General features: G+C 53.2%; 1 protein-coding gene across 2 annotated transcripts; it reads right to left on the bottom strand.

Moving 5' to 3' along the window:
* Positions 1-1,461: 1,461 nt before the first annotated feature.
* On the bottom strand, positions 1,462-16,480 carry Krt7 (keratin 7). Of its 2 annotated transcripts, XM_037197348.1 has the most exons (10): positions 16,014-16,480; positions 14,393-14,604; positions 12,392-12,452; positions 10,422-10,508; positions 10,102-10,197; positions 9,609-9,773; positions 8,675-8,800; positions 6,214-6,434; positions 2,156-2,190; positions 1,462-1,773 (listed from the first exon to the last, which is right to left on the bottom strand). In XM_037197348.1, exons 1-10 carry the CDS (start codon positions 16,320-16,322, stop codon positions 1,616-1,618), a joined length of 1,470 nt encoding a protein of 489 aa, XP_037053243.1. In that variant the 5' UTR covers positions 16,323-16,480; the 3' UTR covers positions 1,462-1,615. The 2 variants fall into 2 exon arrangements, with proteins under 2 accessions (XP_037053243.1, XP_028730353.1); XM_028874520.2 differs by lacking the exon at positions 10,422-10,508 and having other exon boundaries at positions 16,014-16,477.
* Positions 16,481-24,875: the final 8,395 nt, after the last annotated feature.

Below are 24,875 nucleotides of genomic sequence, written 5' to 3' on the forward strand. Positions count from 1 at the left end.
GAAGGTAGGGATGTTGAGATCAGGGCAGATGACGGAGACTGTATCTCAATGGTTTCTTCACCCTTCTTGATTAAGGCCCAATTCTGAGGGAGGACGCCCTGGGGGCTTGGACACTTTGGGCTTCTGTGTGACAAAGTGGTCCCGGGACTCTTGTGCACTCTACCCCTTTCATCCAATTTTAGCTGTGTGTGACGACAGACTGTATTCCAGCTTCCCAGGGGCCAATTCCACTGCCTGGGCCCCCTCTGTTTCCTGTGCTTGAGCTCTGCCCTCCCAATAAAGCCCCACTCACGTACGGTGCGCTCCCAATAAAGCCCCACTCACACACGGTGCGCTCCCAATAAAGCCCCACTCACGCACCGTGCGCTCCGATAACCACTCATCCCACTTGGCTCCACTGCCCAGGTTTCCTGTTTCGGGGCTGTGAGCCAGGGAAAGAGGAGGGTTGTCTCTGGATACCACCCCCTCTGCACAGGATAATGTTCCAGGAGCAGGGATGAGCTGGTAGCCCCAAACCCAAACACACAGAACCACAAAGGCACCGAGGGACAGACTCTACCCTACCAACACCCTGGATGAGGAGGACCTCACCACTAGGAGCTGCTAAGACACCAGTGGTCCACATCCTCCATGCCCTGCTCCACACCATGCCCAGGTTCAAAATTCCATTCCCATGGGGTCCAATACATAGACTCTTCAGAAGTCAACACATCCTTGATGATGGTCCCCATCCTCTGTTCCCTATGCCCACCCACTCCTGGCTAGCCAATGACGCTTACTTGTAGATCTTTATAACCACCTTACGCTGCTTCCACCCCTGCCCTGTAGACCAACACTCTTGGAGACTTTCAATCAGCTCCTCAGTACCCCTCCCATGCACTCTGTCCTGGGATAAAACCCTCAATACATAGACACGTGAACCTCCACAGCAGAGACCCAGATATTTGGAGGCTCCAACGCAGAGGTTCCCCCCTCCCTAGGTATCTAGACACAGCCATTTCTTCATCCAAGGATCTAGGCACAGGCTCTCTACCCACAACCTAGGCTCTTGTTATACCAGATCCCCCTCTGTCACTCCCAGGGAACCTCAGTTGCAAAGGACCCCCTTGTAAGTATCAGAACATGTAGTCCTAGGTCCCAGGAATAGCTGAGGATGGGTGTCTTGGAGTTTGCTGGGCCGTCGAAGTCCAGAGCCTGGGACAGCTGAATGTGTGTGCAAGAAGACCATAAGCTAGCAGCAGAGGGCATGGGGTGCAAGCAGACCCTCCCCGAGTAGGAAAGGGCTTCAGCACCACTTGTTGCCACCTCTTCCCTGTGGTCTTCTTGAATGCCCTTGGGAGAGGCGCTGGAACCAGCCCCGGCCTGGACAGGGGCCAAGGTAGCACCCTGGTAGGGGTTCAGCACCTTAGAACCCCAATCCCGAGTCTCTGTCCCCTGTGCACATCATTCCCGGCTAGCCAGTGACGCTCACTCAGAGAGGAACTTTATTCAAACCAGCAGCAGTTTCAAGCCATCTTCCGGTCTCAGGGCAGGGACATGATGCAGGAGGGGTCCTCCTGTGTGCGGGCCAAGGGGTACAGGGACTCTCCAAGCCCACAAGCTTGGTGATACGAGCTCAGTTGTGGGGGCCCCTGCGGGTGGTAGATGTGGTCCTGATGTTGTAGGCCTTGAGCGCCCCGGGTCCCCCACTGCTTGTGAAACTCAGAGCGTTGCTGCCCATGGTTCCCCCGAAGAGGAGCCTGCTGCCACTGCCCCCTGTGGAATTCACTACAGCTGGAAGAGGAAGAGGTCTGATTAGTGCTCACTCCCCCACCCAGAGAACCCACCCTTCCCCAACACACCTTCGGGACACAGCTGCCCCTCTCCTCTCCTGCCTCCCCTCCCAAGCAGCCCTCCCCCAACCTAAAAGAAACTTCTGACCGTGGCGGGGGCTTCACCACAGGAGCTCAAAGCCTTCCTTCCCCTGGCTTCCCCTCTCCCCACCCCTGCCTCCTTGTTCTGGGCCACTGAGCTGGGTGGATATGAGTTCCATGGAACCTGCCAGAACTGTGTGTGGACGGGAGGCTCCCAACTCCACCAGCCAGGGCCCTTGGGTCAGTCTACCATGCTAGAAAGCCAGCTGTCTACACAGTTCAGGGGGTAGTGGAGAACTTACAGATGTTCACAGGGCCCGTTCCATCTCCAGACAACCTGGGAGAAGAGGACAGGTCTGTGAAAGCGGCTCTTGCCTCAGGGCAGACCTAGCACTGCCAGGCTCCAGCCTCCAGACCCCAGCAGAGTCCCCGCCCCTCCCTCCTTGTTCCCAGCTTGTCTTTAGCCTGGTTGCAAAATGACTGAGGAGGAGGAGGAGGAGCGGGAAGGGCCACTTAGACCCCTCTCCCAGCCAACTACATGAGCTGCATCCAAGTTCCAGAGCCTTCGTGTCCCACCCCTAAACTGGGCCTACCTCCAGAACCAAGGTGACAGGTTCCTTTGTGAAGATTGCTGCATGCGTTTTCCCTACAAGCCCCGAACACCTAGGGCTTGGGAAATGGTTACCATGCTTATTATCGGTGAGCAGCCCTGCCCTTCCTCACCAGAAGTTCTCAGAATGGGCTGCTGCCTGCGGACTCCCGTCTCCAGCCCCTAGCATGAGGTCTGGAACTAGCAGTTACTTAATAGGTGCTGAAATAACTAATGAATTGTTGACTGATCGACTTCGGCTCCAGCCAGGACTGCGAGGGTGGGGGAAGGCGGGGAGGCTTTAGCCACCCGCCAGTGGGTCTGAAACAGGTCTTGCAGTGGAAATTGCAGATCCGAGACAGCTGGGTGTGTTTGTTTGGTGACTCATAGCCTCATCATCACCAAGCTCTTGGCCTTAGGGTTCAGTTTGCTTGGGGGGGGGGGGGGGGGGGGGGCCCCGGCACGACACAGACACCTTACTCTGGTGGGGGAGGGGCAGTGAGGAGCCACTGGCCTAAGCCTCAAACTGAAGGAGAAAAAAAGAGTCAGGTTTTCAGGATGTTTCCAGGACGCTGGATCAAATGATAAGGATTACTAGAAGTTGGAGCAGCCAAGGGCAGGGTGCCACCAATCAGCAATACCATGTCAGAATTTCCAGTGCACTGTCTAAAGGACTCACTGGGAACAGACCTGATGTCCAAGTTATAGCGACTGATTTGATTCTTCCTTTCTAATAAGTATGCATTGACTTATTTTATGCAGTGACTATATTTGCAACATTGCATCTCGAAGACTCCAAACTCAAAACAATTATGAAAGTTTCAGAGCCAGCCACAGTTCCTGATATGCCCAAGAAGAGCTGAGGAGGTTAAGGGATTTAAAACAGGAAGAATCAGGGCCCCATGTGTCTAGGAAGGTGCAGAGAGGCCTCTCAGATGCAGCTGCTAGTGTGACAGCCTATGTGACCGCCTGTGTGACAGACTGTGTGACATCCTGTGTAACAGCCTGTATGACAGCCTGTGTGACATCCTGTGTGACAGCCTGTGTGACAGCCTATGTGACAGCCTGTGTGACAGCCTTGTAACATCCTGTGTGACATCCTGTGTGACAGCCTGTGTGACATGCCTATGTGACAGACTGTGTGACATGCCTGTGTGACACCCTGTGTGACATGCCTGTGTGACACCCTGTGTGAAATCCTGTGTGACATGCCTATGTGACAGCCTGTGTGACATCCTGTGTGACATGCCTGTGTGACACCCTGTGTGACATCCTGTGTGACATGCCTGTGTGACACCCTGTATGACAGCCTGTGTGACATGCCTGTGTGACATCCTGTATGACAGCCTATGTGACAGCCTGTGTGACATGCCTGTGTGACATCCTACATGGCAGCCTGTGTGACATGCCTGTAGGACATCCTGTGTGACATCCTGTATGACAGCCTGTGTGACATCCTATGTGACAGCCTGTGTGACAGCCTGTGTGACACCCTGTGTGACAGCCTGTGTGACATCCTGTGTGACAGCCTGTGTGACATGCTTGTGTGACACCCTATGTGACATCCTGCATTACAGCCTGTGTGACATGCCTGTAGGACATCCTATGTGACAGCCTGTGTGACATGCCTGTGTGACAGACATCCTGCATGACAGCCTGTGTGACAGCCTGTGTGACATGCCTGTGTGACATCCTGCATGACAGCCTGTGTGACAGCCTGTGTGACAGTCTGTATGACACCCTGTGTGACAGCCTGTGTGACCAGCCTGTGTGACACCCTATGTGACATCCTGTGTGACATGCCTGTGTGACACCCTGTGTGACATGCCTGTAGGACAGTCTGTGTGACAGCCTGTGTGACATGCCTGTGTGACCAGCCTGTGTGACAGCCTGTGTGACAGCCTGTGTGACATCCTGCATGACAGCCTTGTGACATCCTGTGTGACAGCCTGTGTGACATGCCTGTGTGACCAGCCTGTGTGACAGCCTGTGTGACATCCTGCATGACAGCCTTGTGACATCCTGTGTGACAGCCTGTGTGACAGCCTGTGTGACATGCTTGTAGGACAGTCTGTGTGACAGCCTGTGTGACAGCCTGTGTGACAGCCTGTGTGACAGCCTGTGTGACATGCCTGTGTGGCAGCCTGTGTGACATGTCTGTAGGACATCCTGTGTGACATGTCTGTAGGACATCCTGTGTGACATGCCTGTAGGACAGCCTGTGTGACATGCCTGTAGGACAGCCTGTGTGACATGTCTGTAGGACATCCTGTGTGACATGCCTGTAGGACAGCCTGTCTTCCAGAGGCCTCTGATATTTAGTTCCTCTTCTCACAAGGAAGCCAGGCAGATAAATAATTAAAATATAAATTATTTATAAATGGAGTAATAAATAATAGTAAATAGCTTACACAGACCCTCTTCTACCTCTGGCCTACATTCTCAACCACATTTCTCCCCTCTCTTCCTACCACACAGACTTCCTGCCCCAACACACCCCTACCTTCCTGTCCACTCCATTCATCCTCACCTACACACACACACACACACACACACACACACACACACACTAAATAAATGTTTTTTAAAATAATTTTTAAGTGCAAGTAAATAAATGTTTAAAAATAAATAAATAAATGTTCCTGGTCTCTGAACTCTCCCTTCGCAGGTGTTTATCTCCACAGTGAATGCACTTCCTCCCTGAGGGCAGAAACATGGCTTAAATATTACCTGACTCTGCTGGGTTCTAACAAATGGAGACTAACAAGTAAGTCTACTCCCGTGCGTTTGCCAACATGGTTGCTTCTCACCTCTCCAAAACTTAACCTTCCCCAGGGCACAGCTCTGTACGTTCACAGGGAATCGGCCCCTGCAGCCACTAAGAACAAGGCCAACCTCAGACGGATGTGCTCTGTCCTGGGGAAAGCCAGCCCAGCCCCTGCCAGCTTCCCAGCCACTGCAGGTGACTACACACATAGCTCTAGGGACAGAGGAAATCCTCCTAGCACACTGAGGGCCACATGGTTAGCCCAGTTAGCCATGAGAAGTGGCCTAGCCGCTGGTTCATGGGCCAGCAATCAGCAGGCCTCAGCCGCACACTAGCCTGTCCCTCAGTGAACGGAACCAACGCTTGTCCCTCTGTAGACCCTGGGGGCAATGCTCCTGGCCTGCCTCCCTGGAAACATGCTGAAGATCAGGAAGAGAGCCCTGCTAGGAGCTGGGGGTGGGGTGGCTCAGTGAGTGAGAGCACTTGTTGAGCAATCAGGGAGACCTGCGTTTGAATCCCCAGAACCCACAGACAAAGCCAGGTATGGCCTCACACATGCCTGTAACCCTAGTGCTATGGGGGAGCCGGTGGGAGATGGGATGATCACTAGGGCTGTCTAGCCACCAGCCTAGCTCCAAGTTCAAGAAGAGACCGTGTCTCAAAATAAGGCAAACACAGAGCAGGACGCTGGCATCCTCCTCTGGCCTCCAAGCATCACCTTGGATGTGGGAACTTGTGCACACATGTGTTCATACACTAGACACATGCACCATACCAAGAAAGCCCCGCTAATGGCCCTACTTAGGAAGGAACTTGCCACATGGCCTTTCCATCTAGCAGGATGTTTTCTACAGAGCTAAGCAGCAATCATGAGCTTTGTGCACCCTGTCTCTTCTACCGAGGCCCTGCAAAGGAGGGCACCTAGGAGATGCATGTGGGCGTATTAAGAACAAGGCCAGACCTCACTGATCCCCCGGACCTCCTGCCCAGCCTGCATCTCTCACCGGCTCTCCTCGCCCTCCAGCAGCTTGCGGTAGGTGGCGATCTCGATGTCCAGTGCCAGCTTGACATTCATCAGCTCCTGGTACTCTCGCAGCTGCCGCGCCATATCCTGTTTGGCCTGCTGCAGAGCGGACTCCAGCTCCTCCTGCTTGGTGTGAGCATCCTTGAGTGCTAGCTCCCCACGCTCCTCAGCCTCAGCAATGCTGGCCTCCAACTTGGCACGCTGTAGAAGATCATGAAACCATGAATGGAGGGGACAGCTGGCCACTATCTTCCTACCAACCCATGCTGCTCCACCTTGCTTAAGGTGGCTTCACCAGCCCTGCCTACTGCCCCAAACACCAGCGAGTTCTGAAGGTTAGACACAAGGATGTGGGGGTCCCATGCCTAATGTCTGATGCTGGCTCCGCCACTTTGTAGCAGTGTAGCCTTGGGGGGATTAACCCCTTCAAGCCAAAGTCTCCTCTTCCTAAAAGAGTAATAATCACAGCATCTATTTCATAGGGAGACTGTTAGGGTAAGGAGAGATGAGACAAAGTCAGGCTAGAGAGATGGCTTAGTGGTTAAGAGCATTTGTTCTTGCAGAGGACCCAGGTTCAATTCCCAGCACCCACATGGTAATTCAAAACTGTTCATAAGGCCAGTCCCAGGATGCACATGATACACAGATACACATGCAAGCCAAACACTCCTACACATAAAACAAATACATCTAAGCCAAAATTTTTAATTAAAAATGTTAACATCTTTTTAAAAGAGACACACAAAGTCTTGACATGATACCTAGCATGCACCAGATGCTCGATCAATGTTACTCTAACTTGCAAATCCTAGCACCCGCCCACCCCTAGCCAGAGCACCAAGGCATGGGATCCCAGTTGGGTCACAAATACTAGCAGAGAACAAGAACTGGATACCTTTAAAACAGAAACCAGCCATTGGCGAAGGAGTGAGCAGGGGCCATGGGAGAGTTTGGAGAGAGGAAAAGCAAGGGGGAGGTGATGTGATTACATTTTAATTCAAGGATATTTTCTCAAAAATAAGATAAAACAGGAACCAGGTGTGAGCAGTCCAAATAGAAGCTTGAATCCAATACTATATCATGTGGTTGGAGCAGGGTGACACAGTCCCATGGGCCAGCGTCTGCCATGAGCCGCTACCACTTACTGTTGGCGTTAGGGCTTCCCCAGCCCTGGGCACTTCCCCCACGGTCACAGTTTGGGTCTTGAATGTGCCTCAAAGCCCCTGTGTTGATGCTTTGGTCCCCAGGTGATGGCGTTTATTAGGAGGAGGTAGAACCATTGGGGGGGGGCAGGGAGAGTGGAAGGAACTGAGGTCACTGGGGATATGTCCATGAAGGGGGATGAGGAACCCTGGTCCATCTTCTCTGCATTTTGGCTGAGGTAAGATGAGGAATTTTGCACTACCATGCGCCCCCACACACCATGGTGTTTTGCACAGCCACCCACTCTAAGTGATTATGCTCCATGACCAGGGACTAAAACCATGAGACCAAATAACTCTTCTCTCCTCTAAGTTGGTTCTCTCTGGCATTTTACCACATGGGTAGACAGCTGGCTGACACAGCCACTAACCAGAGCTCTCACTCTCCCATCCCCCACACTCCAGCCCAGGGCTGGCTTCTCTGCCCTTCTCAAGGACCCCTCTCCATTCTAGGGTCTTCTTCCCTCAGCTGAAGTCTCTGCCTTTCTGCTCCATGGGCACCACTCAATGGAGTCCTCTCACATTAATGTCCCCTGGGCCAGGCAGGGCCAGTCTGCTGCCTCTAGAGACCAATGAGCCAGACAGATGGCTTCCACTCTCAAGGACCATGCAATTCCAGTGGGGTGTAGACAGTCAATAATTAAATAATAACCTCGAACACTCGAGACAGTAGAAGGTGCTTCAAAGAACTTCAGATGGGCTGCTGGTGTGGTGGCTACCCAACCCCCACGAGGGGACTCTGGTCCTGAATCCCACACATGATAAAGCAAAAGCCATAGACAGAACTGGGAGAATCACAGTCCACGTGGACTGAGAGGCCTTGGAGCATGAATACTTAGTAAAGGCGAGACTCCGGAAGCAGGCTAGCGTGGCCTGAGCAAGAGGAGAAAGGGGTGTTGTCCAGAGTGAAGACAGGGGCAGGACATGGAAGGGTTTCTGAGCCATGTGCTGTGAGCCCCGAGCTAGGGGCAAGCAGGGTGCTCAGTGTCAGGTGGTTCCTCTTTGGTAAGTGACCTGAGTTCCCTTCCACGGGCTTCATGCCCAGCCATGACTCCTACTTTCAACCCAAGCCAGATCCTGGCCAAAAGCATTCCATCCTGGAGGTCTCACTAGTGGCCTAGATGTGAGCTGCACCCACCTGGGCCCAGGCCTCCCAGACTCACCCTGACCTTGATCTGGCTAGCTGCCTCTCACTCCCAAAAGGCAGGGATGAGGGAAGCAGGAAGGCGGGGGCCCCACCTGGTTCTTCACGGTGTCAATCTCAGCCTGCAGCCTCTGGATGGTACGGTTCATCTCCGCAATCTCATTCCGGGTGTTGCGGAGGTCATCTCCATGTTTCCCAGCCTGGGCCTGGAGGGTCTCAAACTGAAAGGCCGTGAACACAATTATGGCAAGGTGGACCCGTCACTGCCAGACACTGGGCCTTCTCCCCATCCGCAGAAAGCCCCTCCCAGCCACCACTACCACCCAGCCCCCCACAACTGCAACCCCAAAAGGTCAAACTACAGGGCAGTCTCTGTCCCCTCCTAGCCAGGATCTGAGAGCACACGTCCAAGCCTGTACTTCTATCCATGCATGCTGCTGGGCTCCATACCCTGTGCACCCTTCAGACCTGGCTTCTGGCTTCCTTCATGACACTGGCTTAGCCGATGTCCCACCCATGTCTTTAGCAGATTGCTCTCAGCTGTTTTGACTCTATAGGAACAATCAAGCCTCCCATTCCTGGAACACTGGGCTTTAGGATCTAGTCCCCGCTCTTTCACCTACTAGCTGTGCAGAGCTGGAAAATTCACTTGGCCTCTCTGGGCCTCAATGGCAATCATAGCGGTGCACACAAAAAAAGGGCTGTTCTGTGGCTTGAACTTGTAAAAGTGACAGAACACTTAAGACACTGCCTAGTCCCGTGCAAGTGTGCCCTGTCTGATCAGCACTATGAAACAGAACTGTTATCAATATGCATCTCATTCCTCTGTCTCCGCCCCACCAGCCTGGGCTCAAGCCTAGGGCAGGGAACTGGCCTTGGCACCTCCTTTGTCCTGAGCCCCAGAGTGTACCACGGCCTTAATCACTGGTGCCTGACGGGTCCCAAAGGCTGGAGACAAAGTGAGGAGAAAGGGGGCTGCCACCCAGAGCCTACCAGAAGGAGGAAAGATGCCCCCCAATGGCCACTCACCTTGGTCTGGTACCAGGCTTCAGCCTCAGCCCGACTATGGTTAGCCATCTCGTCATACTGGGCCTTGACCTCGGCGATGATGCCATCCAAGTCGAGGGAGCGGCTGTTGTCCATGGACAGTACCACAGATGTGTCTGAGATCTGAGACTGCAGCTCTGCTAACTCCTGAGGGGCCAGACGGGACATTGGGCTGCGTGTCTGGGACATGATCCATCCCTGTTCCCACACCGCACTGGAACCCACCCAAGGAAAAGAAAAAGCAGACCCTGGAGTGGGCGGAATGGCCAGGTAGTGAGGGACTCAGACCCAGCACATGTGAATAGTTCTGCCCACCCTGGGCAGATAGCAAAACCAGGCAATGTGGTGCACATGATGACGCCTCCTGTGAGGTCCCCTCAGGGGACCTAGCCTTGGCCCACCCCCTGCCAGATGACAGTTAGCAGATCTCCTTCCTAAGACTAGAAGATGACACACCACCCACCCTGGAACTCACCGTCTCATTAAGGGTCTTGAGGAAGCTGATCTCATCATTCAGACTATCCACCTTGGCCTCCAACTCCACCTTGTTCATGTAGGCGGCATCCACGTCCTGGAGTTGAGAGACAGGATAGAGTGACACCAAGTCCTCAAGACAGGGGACGGTAGAGATGAGAGCAAGTCAGTCAATCCTGCCCAGTTTTTCAGGACAAAGTCCCTGGCCCTGCCTCCCCAGACACTTCCTCCCTGGCCCTCCAGGCTGCATGCTGAACTGGTGACATTTCCATGCATCCCCACAACCACCATTGCCTCCCCAGCACCTTCAGCCCAGAGAACCTGAGCCCCAAACCAAACGTGTGACCGGGTCCCAATGGCTTCATGGTGTGGACACAATCCTGGTTCAGCCACAACTGGCTGTGTGACCTAGAACAAGTCACATCCACATTGAAAGCCTCAACTTCTCAGTCCGTGTAAGAATAGAGCGTCAATCATTCAGCTCCCCCTGCCCCCTCCTAAAGATGAGCAGCTTCGGCTGGCCTGCTTCTCTGGAATCACTGGGTGACTTGGTGAACCCAGGTCACAGCCCAGGTGGGAGCCAGGCTTCTGTCAGCACTTTTACATCACTGTGACCAAAATGTCAACAGAAACAATGTAAGGGGAAAAGGTCTGTTCAGACTCTGGGCTTCAGAAGCCTCAGCCCACCACAGCAGAGAAAGCCTGAAAGACACGGCAGTCACATCATAGCTGACCAGAAGCAGAGGGAGGGAATTCTGATGCTCATTTGACTCTGGCTCTATCTATCTATCTATCTATCTATCTATCTATCTATCTATCTATCTATCTATCTATTTATCTATTTATAATCTATCTATCTGTCTATCAATCTATTTATAATCTACCATATATCATCTATTTATCTATAATCTATCTATTTGTAATCTATCTGTCTATCTATATCTATCATTTATCATGTTTATCTATACTCTCTCTCTCTCTCTCTCTCTCTCTCTCTCTCTCTCTCTCTCTCTCTCTCTCTCCTCCCCTCCCTTTTATTCTGTCCGGGGCCCTAGCCTCCTCCCCCAGTTAACCCACTCTGGAGACACCCAGAAGTGCACCTCACCAATGTCACAAGTGATTAACAGTAACACTAATTAAAAATCAGGTTCTTACTGTGTAGCCCTGGCTGGCCTGGGATGCACTGTGTAGTCCACACCTCCAGCCTGCAATCCTCTGCCTCAGCCCGCCAAGCACTAGAATTCAAGGTGTGTCCTACCACATCCAATTCCTAAGCGATTCCAAGCCCAGCCAAGCTGATGATGAAGACTAGCCCTCGCACGCTCCTACCTACACTTTCTGGGTTGTGAGTCTTCAAGGGCCCGCTCTGTGGCCAGGCTGTATGCCTACTGCAGGGTCTGGGATACAGAGCTCCTTGGTGAGAGGGTTTGGACTTGGAATTCTAAAAGGCAGGAAGCACAGATCCCTCTAAGACACGCCTATGCTTCCCAAAGGCCACATCTTCAGGGACAGAGAACTCATCCTGACTCAAGACAGTTCATTGTTCATTCTGCAAACATCTGAGGCCACCCAGGAGCCCTGGGGGCTGGGGTAAAATGTTCTGACCCCTAGAAGGGCTCCCTTATATGAGCCTAAGACCTTTCTCTCAAACTTCTGTCTTCCGGTCTTAGTTCTAATCCTAAAGGTCTGGAAAAAACTCTATTCACTCCCCAGAGACGTGCATGTGCACAGGTGCATGCATGTGTGTGTGTGTGCGCGCGCGCGCGCGCGCGCGCACACACACACACACACACACAGAGTAAGAGGGAGAAAGAGAGGCTCACGTACACAGAGACACACCGAGAGGTGGGGAGAGAGAGGCACATGCACACACACACACACACACACACACACGCACACGTGTGCACACACACACACACACAACATAGAGCAAGAGGAAGAGAGAGGGCCACACACAGAGGTACACAGAGAGGGAGGAGAAAGAGGTGCACACACACATGTGTGCACACACATGTGCACACACACACAGGTGAGAGGGAGAGAGAGAGGCACACACACATGTGTGCACACACATGTGCACACACACACACACAGAGTGAGAGGGAGAGAGAGAGGCACATACAAGCATACATGAACGCAGGGCATGTGTGGCTTTGAGACTCCCCCAGCTCATCATTCCCTTCTGTTTTGTCCAAGGCAGACCTTGACCACAGACCCAGCCCCGGGGTATAAGGTCCCCAGCTGGTCTCACCCTGTGTGCCAGACAACCCTCCAGCGCCTCCACCCCTCACCTTCTTCAGCAACACAAACTCATTCTCAGCAGCCGTGCGCCGGTTGATTTCCTCTTCATACCTGCACGGGAGCGGAGAGGGGCATGGTGACTGCCCAGCTTTGTCTCCCAACAGTCACACAGGACGCTCGCCTCAGTGACGTGCCTGACAGAGCAGGTGGCACAGCTACAAACCCTGATTCCTCTTGCTTTCATGCAGATCATCCCAAGGCTTCGTGTCTCAGTGCGGAGGGAAGGGGCTTGGGAAATTAGAAGCCAAAGGCTGTACCTACCAGTGGAGCGAGCAAGCATGGCCATGCTTAGCGGCTGTTATATGGGGCCTGCATTGGCATGCACTTCCTGTAGGATAACTCACTCCCTACAACATAGAACTGTAATTGTCAGAGCTGAAAACACAGAGGCCGGTCACCTGTCTGGGTCACTGCACTGCAAAGAGACAAAGCCCTGGCTTAACCCCTGGCAGCTGACTACATGGCTCATGTCTCGACCTGGCTCATGTCTCCACTACTAGCTAGGCCCACCCTTGAGGTGCGAAGAGGAAGTTCAAATGGGGAACACTTGTAGAATCAGGACAGAGTGACCAAGCTGGGTGGTATAGCCTGCATCTTTTCCCCCAGATCCCTCCTCCTCTCAAGGAACTGGCACCCGGCTTTGGGAGGGACCTCTGCCATCAGGGCGATGAGGAAGAGTGCATTAGCTTGTTCCAGTGTAGATATGGGGATCAAAAAGTAGGAAATTGGGGGTGAAGAAATGAGGACTCAGCAGCACACAGGAGTCGCCAAGAGTGGCAGGAGCTTGGGTAGAAAGCAGCGTGCCAGCCAGGAGCCCGGGCTCGTGCATGCATCCAGAATGGCACCTCAGTCCCATAGAAGCTGCAAATCTTCAAGGCTCTCTGATGCCCTGCCTTGGTGCTGGGCTGCTGGGCTGCTGGGCTGCTGGGGCTCCCGGAGCACCCCTACCCTTCCCTGGGCCCGCGGCCAGCTTCTCATTCACCCTCTGCCTAGCGCTCAGCCTGGCTCCACAGAAGCCAGGTGCTCTGAGGGGAGCTGGCGAGGGGAGATGTGGCCGGCTGAATTCCTGACAACAGGAACTGGCTGGCTACCCAGAACCCCCTTGCCCTGCACCTATCTGGTTCCACCTGCTATGAGATGCATCTGTTGACTTTCGCCCAAGGGAAGCAGCTGGTGGGAGACACTCCCCGGAGGGCCTGTTTGTTCTTCTCCAGTCAGAGCTGGTATGCCTGGCTCCGCTTAGTCACACAACCACAGAGCACATTGGCTGCCTCCAGTGCCCAGTGGCAGGGGTCCAGGGTGCGCCCGGCTCAAGCACTTAGGCATTGCTTTCTGATCAGTGGGGGGGGGGGAGCCACAGGGGCCTTCAAAGGTCTGCCCACAAGCCCCAGGCTTCCTGTCTCTGGCCGCTCTCCCCGTCTGCCCTGGGCCCTGCCTGCCATTCAAAACCATCATTCCCATCTGTTTCTTCCCTTCTCACATCTGGGAGTTAGGGACCCAAATTCAAGGCCAAGTTTCCTGTGACCTGCTATGAAATCTCGACTAAGTCCCGTGGACTATCTGGTTTCCAATTCTTCATCTGCACAGGGAAAAAAAAAAAAAGAAAAGAAAAGAAAAAGAAAAAAAAAAACCTGTTCTAGAATAATTTAAGGGTACTTCAAGTTCTGAAGCACTCATTCATGGGGTATCTTCTTTCTATGGTGCCTGGGGCCTTGGGACTTAGGAACCCAAAAGGAACCAGGACTGTCAGGGTAGACTGTGCTATTTCTCTTGACTAAGCCATGACCAGAATGCCCCAGCAACATCCCCTGGGGGATGGGGGGAGAGGTGAGGCAGGGACTGTGTGTCAGCAAAGGCCATGGCTCAGGCAGTTCCAGTGCTGGGCAGCTAAGCACTCTGACCCCTGAACCAGAGACACCTGCAGAGTGCTCATGCGTGACAGGCACACTGTCCCAGGGCTGGGGTCCTCCGAGTGGCACCAGGGACATTACTTATTCTTGAATTCTTCCACCACATCCTGCACGCCTCGCAGTTCCGCCTCCAGGCGGCCCCCATCCAGCTGCAGTGCCTCAAGCTGCTGCCTCAGCCCCGCAATCTGGGTCTCAAAGATCCGGGGAAGCTGGCTGCTCTTGGCTGACTTCTGCTCCTGCAGCAGGGCCCACTTGGTCTCCAGCATCTTGTTCTGCTGCTCCAGGAAGCGCACCTGGAGGGGTGTTGGAAGAAGAGGCACCTGAGGAGCCAGACCACACCACCACAGGTGTTGAATAGTCTGGAGCCACCCAGCAGAGCCCACATACCCACCAGTCTGTCCTCCATGCTCAGTCCCCCCCACCCAGAACCCTATTTCAAGTGTGAGGCGTGGAGTGTGTGGGCTCGGTTCGGTGGTGTATCAGGATTTCTAGCCAATTTTGTTTCAATGGTATTCTCCACCTCTGCCCTCTAGCCCTTTCTTCTCTGAAACTAGAGGTAAGAGGGTATTGGGTGGTTGACTGGACTACCCCTCCTTCCAGGCTGGAACTTCTCTTTCTTCCTCAGCATCCTCTCTCCTTCCCCTTCCCTCCAGCCAGGCCTCAGGGCAGCATGTTAGGATCAAACCAATGAAAAGAAGCGCTGGCACCCATCCCTGGACCAATAGGAACACTCAGCCCGAGGTGGAAGGCAAGAGGAGATGCCTGGAAACCAGCAGCCTGGAGAAGCAGGAACTCTGTTAGGACAGTCCGGCCCCACATCAAGGCAAGAACCCAGGTCTAGGGCACCCAGGGGGATTGGGCGGGGGGGGGGGGGGGGGGGACCATGGATGGACGGATGGACTTCTGCTGAGGATTTCCAGGGCGAAATAGCACAGGCAGGAGGATTGGAAGGGAGACACTGAGGCAGGGGAATGGGCCCTAGCCAGAGGCCCAGGCAGAACTACAGGTCTCAGCTCCCTGGGCCCCTTCTCTGAGACCCAAGTCTGCCTCTCTCATCCCTAAGAGCCCATGAATGGCAGGAATGGACAGTCAGGGAACGTACCTTCAAAAGGGTTCCTATTGATGGTCCATCAACCCAGTCCCTATCCCCCACTGGGCCATCTCCAAAGGCAGACAGAGATGACCTCACCTCCAACCAGCAAAGGAAGGTAGAGGAACAGGCAGGTAGGTAGGGCAGAAGCCTCCCTCCCCCAGGCCTTTATTCTCAGCCTCTACCTCAGATACATCGTTCTCTCAGCTGGGAAAGGACAATCATTCCACATCATTCCTGACTCCCCACAACCTCCTCGCGGGGAAAGGGACCCAGACAGCAAAGAACTAACTGCTGGCCTTGACCTCCAGAGCTCCCAGCCTCACACCCAAAGCCCCAGAGACCTCAGACCAGTCGACCAAAGAAGCTGGGCAGATCTTAGCCGGCATCCTTGGATCCTTAAGGAAAGGGAGGGGCCCTGGGCCAGCTGCTGGAGGAGAGAAGAAGCTTGGAGACTTAAGGAAGGTGTAAGGAGAGATACTACCTCTAAAGAGCCCACCCAGGACACCGGAGGAAGGAGACCCAGGCCTGGCCTCCTGGGGCAGGACCAACGCAGGCATGGCAGGTAAGAACTGCTAGGGCATGATTGGGACTGGGTCACATGGGCCTCACCTTGTCGATGAAGGAGGCAAATTTGTTGTTGAGGGTCTTGATCTGCTCACGTTCCTCCTGGCGCACCTGCTGGATGGTGGGGTCGATGTCGACCCTCAGCGGTGCCAGCAAGTTCTGATTGATAGTGATCTCTCGGATGCCAGCGCCCACCGGGCTCCCATAAGCGGAGCGCACCGCGACGCGCGGCCTAGAGGTGCCCAGGCCATAGAGGCTGCTGCTGCCGAAGCTGCCGGTGCGGCCCGAGCTCAGGCGCATCTGGGCACCTCGGCCCGGGAAGGCGGTGGAGCGAGAGCTGAAGTGGATGGACATAGCGGCTGGACGCGGCTAGCTGGACGGGGTGGGCGAGGAGAAGCAGGGAACTCGCTGACCTCAGGCAGACGGCGACCTTTTATCCCTCCGTGCGTGCGGGCCGCTGGCTGAGCACACACAGGTGGGGACGGGGCGGGGCTGGCCGCCGGCCACCTTTCTCTGCCGCCAGGGCCCTCTGAGGCCGCCTTCCGCCCTCGCGCCGCCCCCAGCCACCGCCCAGGCTCTCGTCCAGGCCAGAAATGTGTGCAGAATGTCAGAACGCCGTCCTGGGGCAGCCCCATCTCAGACTGCCCTCGACACCCGCAGCCCAGAAACCTCTGGACCTCAGAGAGACCACCTTACAGCTGGCAGGGGAAGGCTTCCTGGAACAGGCCTGGGGAGTGATTACCCAGATAGGGAAGTCAAGTCCTACAGAAGGAAGTAGAGGACAAACTTCCGCTCAGGTTGAGAAAGTTGAAACCCCTCACCCAGTGGTTCGGGAAGCCCAAGGCTTTCTAGGACACTCCCTCCCCAGGCCAGCTGCTGCTGGAGAGATCTGATGCTCAGTTCTTGAGTAACCTGACCGGTGATGAGCCTCACCCCTGTTTCCCTAACCGCGGTACACCCTCCCCACCCCACCCAAGTTTGGAGGGCCTTCCTCACCCCCTACTCAAACTACTCTCTGGGTTTCTAGGATGCCCGGTATGTACACTTATGTGTTCACACTCCCAGACACACTCATGTGAGCATACGTGAGTGGAGTCTGCATGCTGGCCTGGGTACACAACTGAACACACTTGTAGGCACATCCGTGTGTCCCAACTTCAGTTCACATCCAAACACTCCTCCCCGTCCTGCCGCATTTTCCTATTTAAAGGTCCACCAGGTTGTACCTGAGAAGGGACCCAACGGCTCCAGCCTGGCCTCGCTCTGTAGCAGCCAGCGCCGTACACTTAGACATCCGAGTGCTCCCCCACTCCCGTTTTCCCAGACTCACTTGGTCAGCCTTTAGCCCACCACCCCGCCCAGGGAGCTGGCTGAGTCTTCAGGGGAGTCCTGGGTAGAGGAGGGTGGGGAGGGAGTGTTCTTCCTGCTTTGCCATTTCAGTTAGAAAGCCCTAAGCTGGCAAAGGAGACCCCCACCCCTCAGAGTGCTTCCTCAGTTCGTCGGCTCCCTGTACCCCTCTACATCTACTGCATCCCCTGCCATCCCTCCCACTCCGTCCCCAACTCTGAAGGCTGGGTCCTGCCCACCCCCAAGAGCTCCTCTTTCTCCAGCTGGGCTGAGACATCCTAGCAGGGCACAGCCGGTACAATGACCCAGACAAGGCACTGGCCCTCCCTAGGGCACAGCTCCTTCAGGGTGGATGCCTAAAGAAAGCCGGGAAGCACACTGTGAAGAAGAAAGGTGCCTGGACACTTCAGGCCAGGCCTCAGCCCCCCATTACCACCGCACACAGACTTGAGAGAGATTTCCTCATTCCAGAGCCTGCACCACGTCTTCCTTGGGCCTCTTGCCCCTCCCTGGAACATTCTTAAAGGTTCCAGTGCTGGCTAGATTCCTCCCAACCCCACATTCCCAGGCCAACCTGAGAGGCCACTCGGTGCCAGGTGAAAGCAGCATTCTCCCTCCCCCTCTCGCTCCCCCTCCCCCACTCTCGGTTCACAGCCCTGGAAGCCTCCCATCAAATGCTTGCCCCAAGAGAGCTCACAGTCTAGTGTTCATCTGAACCCAGACACACACACACACACACACACACACACACACACACACGCACGCACGCACGCACGCACGCACGCACACACGTATGCACGCACGCACGCACACCCACACGCACACACACCCACATGCCCCACATGCTCCTGCTGGCCCTCACAGAGACCACCTTCCTAGATCCTGTCTTAGCCCCACAAACTCTTTCCTTCACTGTCTTCTGCCCAACTCAGTGATAGCATTCTGCTACTTATATACACAGAGAGAGACAGAGAGCAGACACACACACACACTCACACACACTCACTCACTCACACTCACTCACTTTAAGCCAAGCCAAGTGTAGACTCTACTTGTCCTCTGACTCTCTCAGCTGCTGTACTAAGCACCCTTTGGAACCTAGCCATCAACAGCAGGAGACCCAGGTTCTTAGCCCTGCCTCTGTCTACAATTCCTGACCTGGACACCTGGCCCCTGACATCCTGGCCCATGGACACTGTGGCTCCTCCCACAGGAGGGGAAACATCCGTAACTATTACTCATAGCCCAGCAATGTAAAAACACATCTTCTGATTCTTTTTTTATGATTCTTTAAAAATGTTTTATGTGTGAATGTTCTGCATGTATCCCTACATGCCAGAAGAAGGCATCAGATCCTTTTATAGGTGTTTGTGAGCCGCCATGTGGTTGCTGGGAATTGAACTCAGGACCTCTGGAAGAGCAGCCAGTGCTCTTAACTTAGCCATAGTTCCAGCCCCACATCTTCTGATTCTTTTTTTTTTTTTTTTTTTTTTTTGGTTTTTCAAGACAGGGTTTCTCTGTGTAGCTTTGCGCCTTTCCTGGGACTCACTTGGTAGTCCAGGCTGGCCTCGAACTCACAGAGATCCGCCAGCCTCTGCCTCCCGAGTGCTGGGATTAAAGGCGTGTGCCACCACCGCCCGGCATCTTCTGATTCTTTTTTTTTTTTTTTTTTTTTTTTTTTTTTTTTTTTTTTTTTTTTTTTAAATTTATTTATTTTTATTTATTGGGGTTTGCCTGTATGTATATCTGTATAAGGGTGTTGGATTCTGGAGTTATAAACAGTTGTGAGCTCCCATGTGGTTGCTGGGTATTGAACTCAGGCCCTCTGGAAGAGCAGCCAGTGCTCTTAACTGCTAAGCCATCTCTCCAGCTATCTTCTGATTCTTAAGGGGGAAAAAAAATCCTTTTTTTCATTATTTTAGAATGTGAATGCTTCTAACCACACTAAAAGCCACTTGACATTCTGTGTGGACTACTGGGCGAGATGGCTCCATAACAGAATGCTTGACCAGCATCCATGTGGTCCTACTCTCAATCTCTGATACACACACACACACACACACACACACAAAATAAATAAAGTATATATAATTGCAGGAAGGAAAACTAGTTCCAAATATGAAAGAGTGCTCAGCACCACTCAAATTGGAGTGGGAGAAAGAATAGGAACAGGAAGCCAGGCTGGTGTCATGGCCACACCCATGATCCCAGCACTGCTAGAGCTGACAGTGAAGGATGGTGAGCTGGGGGATCAGCCCGAGCTGCAGAGCAAGACTCTGTCTCAGAAGCCTGCAGCACAACGGACGTGAGATCCTTTTGTGACTGTCAAGTCATCCAAGACTGAAGTTGACGTTAGCAGCATCCACACAGACTGTGGCTGTGGAGGCCACAGCAAATCTTGTCCTTTGCTGCCAGGGTTATTGATTGTCACTTCCTCTATCAGGGAAGGTTGGCAAAAGATCTCAGAATTAATTAAAAAGACATCGGCAGGGGCTGGAGAAATGGCTCAATGGTTAAGAGTCTTGGCACTGGGTGCTCTTGCAGAGGGCCCGAGTTCAGTTCCTAACATCCACATGGAAGCTCACAGCCATCTGTAACTCCAATGTCAGAGGACCTGACACCCTCTTCTGGCCTCCATGGGACCCAGCTATGCACACAGTGAACACACATACACACAGGCACTCACAAATACACATAAGATAAAAAATAAGTCTTTTCAAAAAACATGTCATCAGCTTTTACATGTATAAGTAAAACCAGATGAATCCATCAGTCCTCGACTGAGAAGTTCTGCTGTGAGCTCTTCCCTTCCTGGAGTTCACAACAACTGCACATGTACACAGGGTCCCTTCTGTACTGTCTCACGTCCAAGGAAATTTGGAAACCTAAGTGCCTGTCAACAGGGAGCCCAAATAATGAGTTGAGCTAGCTGCTGTATTAGTCAGTATTTTCTCACTGTGATAAAAGGCAACTTGTAAGAAAGAGTTTATTCTGCAGCTTATGGTTCCGAAGGGTTAGAGTCCTTGAGAGTGGGGCAGAGGTAGCAGGCATCAGGAAGTGGGACCAGCCGCTGAGAACTCACATCCTGAATTGCAAGCAGAAAGTCTTTTGAAACTCAAAGCCTGTCCCCAGTGACATGCCTCCTCCAGCAAGGTCACAGCTCCTATTTCTCCCCAAACAGCCACCAACTGAAGACCACGAATTCAGATGGGTAAGACTTACGGGGGCATCCCGTTCAAACCGTCGTCGCTGCTTCGTTCAGTGGATCGCCGTTCCAGGAAGTGAATGCATCTTTCTATGTTGACCGAGTTTTCAAATTTCTAATTATACAGTTGATTTTTGTGTGCATGGATGCTCTGCCTGCATGTATGGGCCTGCATCACATGCATGAAGCACCCAGGAGGCCAGAAGAGGATGTCAAATCTCCCAAGACTGGAGTTACAGCTGATGTGACTTGGCATGTGAGTGCTGGGAATCGAACCCAGGTCCTCTGGAAAAGCAGCCAGTGCTCTTAACTGCTGAGCCATCTCTCCAGTTCCCTTGAGTTTGTAACCTTTACATATCCACTGAAAAATTGGTGTGGTTTCCCTTTATTTTTAATGACTTCTTTAGTTTTGCCTGCACAGTAATGCGTTACTTCGCACATGTGCATCGTTAGACTTTGCTCTTATTTCGTCCCCTCTCCTACTCCCTCTCATGTCACGCCGGACTTCAGCTGGTTCCCTCTGCCCCCAGGTATTCCCTCACCTTCCTCAGCATGTTTTCCATTACCCTAAGTCATAGTTCATTTTGTCAGCTCGACACAAAACTAGACACACCTGAGAAGAGGGACTCTCAATTAAGGAATTGCTCTACCAAATTGGCCTGTGGACAAGCCCATGGGGCATTTTCTTGATTCCTAAATGATGGGGGAGGACAAAGCCCGCTGTGGATGGTGCCATCCCTGAAAAGATGGACCCAGGTTGTATTAAAAAGGAAACTGAGCCAGCCAGGGAAGGTAAGCTAGTAAGCAGCACCCCTCACAGCCTCTGCTTCTGTCTCCGCATCCAGGTCTCTGCCTTCAGGTTCCTGCCGTGATCTCCTGTCCTGGATTCCCTCCGCGATGGGACGTGGTCTAGAAACTGAAACAAACCCTTATTCCTCAAGCTGCTTTTGGTCAGTGTTTGGTCACAGCTGCAGAAAGCAAATGAAGGCATCGACTGAGTCCTTTTCTAAACACACACACTTACACCCGTACATGTACACACACACTTATACCCGTACATGTACACGCACACTTACACCCATACATGTACACACACATTTATACTCGTACATGCACACACACATATACACAATTGTACTTCTAGGTCTCACACACAAGAGAAAGCGCACAGTGGTTTTTCTGAGTCTGGCTCCCAGTGTAACTTTAAAATACCCTCCAAGGTTGTACAGGCCTCCCTCCCTCCGCTGTGACTACTTCCTGCCAGCCCACAGCCACCCCCTAACCTCCTGACTACTGCCTCCTGTGCACGAAGGTCCTCGGGCCCCCACCTGCCCTGGCACCCTCATTGTCCACCAGATGATCCACCACGTCTCACCCTCCTCATTCCTTGAGCTGCTCAGTTCCAGCAACTTTCACTTCCATCTGCGTTCTGATGACTCCACCCTTGGTCAGCCACCAGACCCCGAACTGTTCCCTCCTGAGGCTTTAAACCGCCGGTGGATTCCTCGGCTACACCAGCGACCTGGTCTCGAACCCAGCTATTCCACTTTCTTCCCACCTGACAGCCTGCTTCCTTCCCGGTCCTACCCCTCTCCTCACCTCCACAGAGAATCATTGTGTTCTTCTTCACTGAGGAAAGACCCTCTGGGAGAAACTCCTTCACCTTCCTGCCTCCCCAAACTGGCCTCCTCCTCACCCTCCTCCTCCCTCCAGACTGGGACAAACTGCCCCTGGGACATCAGTTGCTGTCATCTTCTCCAGGACTCCATTCCGTTCATTCGCTCCCTCTTCTTCCTAGCACTTCCATACCCTTCTCTCCCCCGTCCATGCTCGCTCTGACCACCTCCTCCTTGCTACTAAGTCGTCCCTGCCTGCCATCTTTCCTCCGGGCACCTTGGTCGTGGTCGCCAAGCACCATCCATCACTGCTGATGTGGGGGTAGGAAGTCAGGCTGTGGTCTCGGTGGGGTGAGGAAGCAGGAACTGGAAGGACCCTTTGAGACTTTGTTTGTTTGTAAGTGCAGAACAGGCAGGAAACATGCTTACCATCGTGTGTGTGTGTGTGTGTGTGTGTGTGTGTGTGTGTGTGTGTGTTAGAGGGCAGCTTAGAGTCAGTTCTCTCCTTCCACTATGTGGATTCCAGGTATCAAACTCGGGTAGTTAGGCTTGGCGTCAAACACCTTTTCCCACTGAGCCATCACCGGCTCCGGAAGGACCCCTGGGAAGGAAAGGAAGGTGACGTAGAAGTTGGCATAAGCAGGAGGCAAGCCTAAATAGAGGCATATTTCCAACAGGTGAGACCTATGCACATGTAGGCGCATGGGAGACAGACACATTAAAGGGATGGTAAACATGAGAGACTCAAGTCACTAGAGCAGGGTCCACAGGGATGCACCTAAGAGACCTGGTGGAGCACACGAGGAAGAGCCCTAGGTCTATGGTGGGAACAGGAGCTGAGGCAGACAAGGACACGTGTTCAGATGCTCACAGGGGGTGGTGCAGGCCAAGTCCGGCTCCAGAGTGTCTACCTAGGTCTGCTTCTGGCAAATGCATCTGGAATTCTCTATACCTGACTGCCACATCCAGCACAGCTCCGAGGATTGATGGGACTGGGTTGTTGAGTGAATGAAGAAAAGACAAACACACAGACATGGAAAAGCTGGCACTGGGCGGGCTGGGCTCTCTGATAGAGAGGCCACAGCACCCCGGAAGCTCAGCATTTTCTTATATACAATCACGCAGGGAGGCTGGGTCACTGATACAGCTGAACAAGGAGGCGGGGTTAACTAAGCTGCAAGAGCAGTCCCTGTTGGGCAGCAGTCTTCAGGCCGAAATGTCTGGGAGGCAGAGGAAGCTAGCTAGGGTGGACATCTTCTTACACATTGTCCATATCTACATCTGGACCAAAAGGGGAGACGTGGCCACTTCCCTATGTCTGACCTGAGGGAGGTTTTGCCATTTCCCTTGGGTCTTAGACACTGGGGTCTAGACACAGTGGTGCCCATGGCAACAGCATACATCACTCGGGATTTCATTCACTTAGGGCTTCCTCCACTCCCCACACCTGACCATCCCATGTGCGGGCTTTCTCTAGTCTCAGTCATCATGACATTCCACCCTGTAAGAAGAGCTCAGCCATCTCAGGGGAAGCCACACAGCTCTCCAGCAGAAGGGTGGCTGATTTGACTGTCTCATCCCAGCTACATGACCTTGTATCTGACCTCTGTGACACTCCACTTCTTTATCTATAAAGCAGGGCTCAACAGTGTCTACCCTGTGGGGCTTAAGTACTGAGGAACAAAACATTTATGATGTGCTAGGAGCTCTGCCCCCCTCAGAGAGACTCAGTAACAGAGATGCCACCATGCCAGCTGATCAATGACACATCTGTCATGCTGGTGGACATTTCCAGTCCCTCTTCTGATGAGGGCCCCCAGAGGTTGCCATCTGGGACATCACCTTTCCTAATTTGTTCCTCATTTCACAAGACTGTGCTCTCTCTGGTCATCTAAACCCTGGCATTTCCCATGTGCTTGCTGAACGTTCTGGAACTAGACATACAAACATGGTTTCCCTACTTCTTGTTGAGGTCCACTTGATATAAAGTGAACAAAGGTCAAGCAAGAGGTAGGAGCTCTTCAGCAAACTGCAAGAGTTCGCAGGCCCCTCGGGGAAGCTGCCGGTGCTGGAGCTGGGCTGGGCAGCGGGGTCAACTTCAAGTTCTATCCCCCCAGGTGCAGGGTGACCCAGCTTCGAGAAGTTGTTGTTCAAGAGCATGGCAGAGAACCGGCAGCTGCAGTTCACGCACTTCGTGGTGGCGGCCGGGAAGAACATGCACCAGGTAGCCGATGGCTCTGTGGATGCGGTGGTCTGTACTCAGGGAACCACCAGAAGAAGATTTGTGGGGGTGCTGAGTATTAAGCTGGACAGAGCACCAGGCCAGCTCAAGAGAGCTGCAAGTGCAGACACAGTTCACCCTGAGGGTGACCTTGGTCACATCCTCCATTTATTAAAAATTTAGTCGGCAGACATTTGGAGATTTCTGAGCTGTGTAGCAGCCCGATGCTTCTAGCCTCAGATTATTTGCATACTGATGCGTAGTCCACAAAAGTGGCAGAGTCATGGGGCATGGGAGACGACTCGGCTGCCAAAGTGCTTGTGTAAGCATGAGGGCCTCACATTAAATTCCCAGCACCGGTGTGAAAAGCACACCTGTAGTCTCAGTGCTGTGGAGGCAAAGACAGGGTGAGTCTGGCTGCCCAGCGAGCTCTGGGTTCAGTGAGAGACCCTGTCTCAAAAAATATGGTGGACAGCGACCAAGGAAAGCACCCAGCACTGACCTCAGCCACTTCAGCT

The sequence above is a fragment of the Peromyscus leucopus genome, chromosome 20, assembly GCF_004664715.2.
Source record: "Peromyscus leucopus breed LL Stock chromosome 20, UCI_PerLeu_2.1, whole genome shotgun sequence".
NCBI lineage: Eukaryota > Metazoa > Chordata > Mammalia > Rodentia > Cricetidae > Peromyscus > Peromyscus leucopus.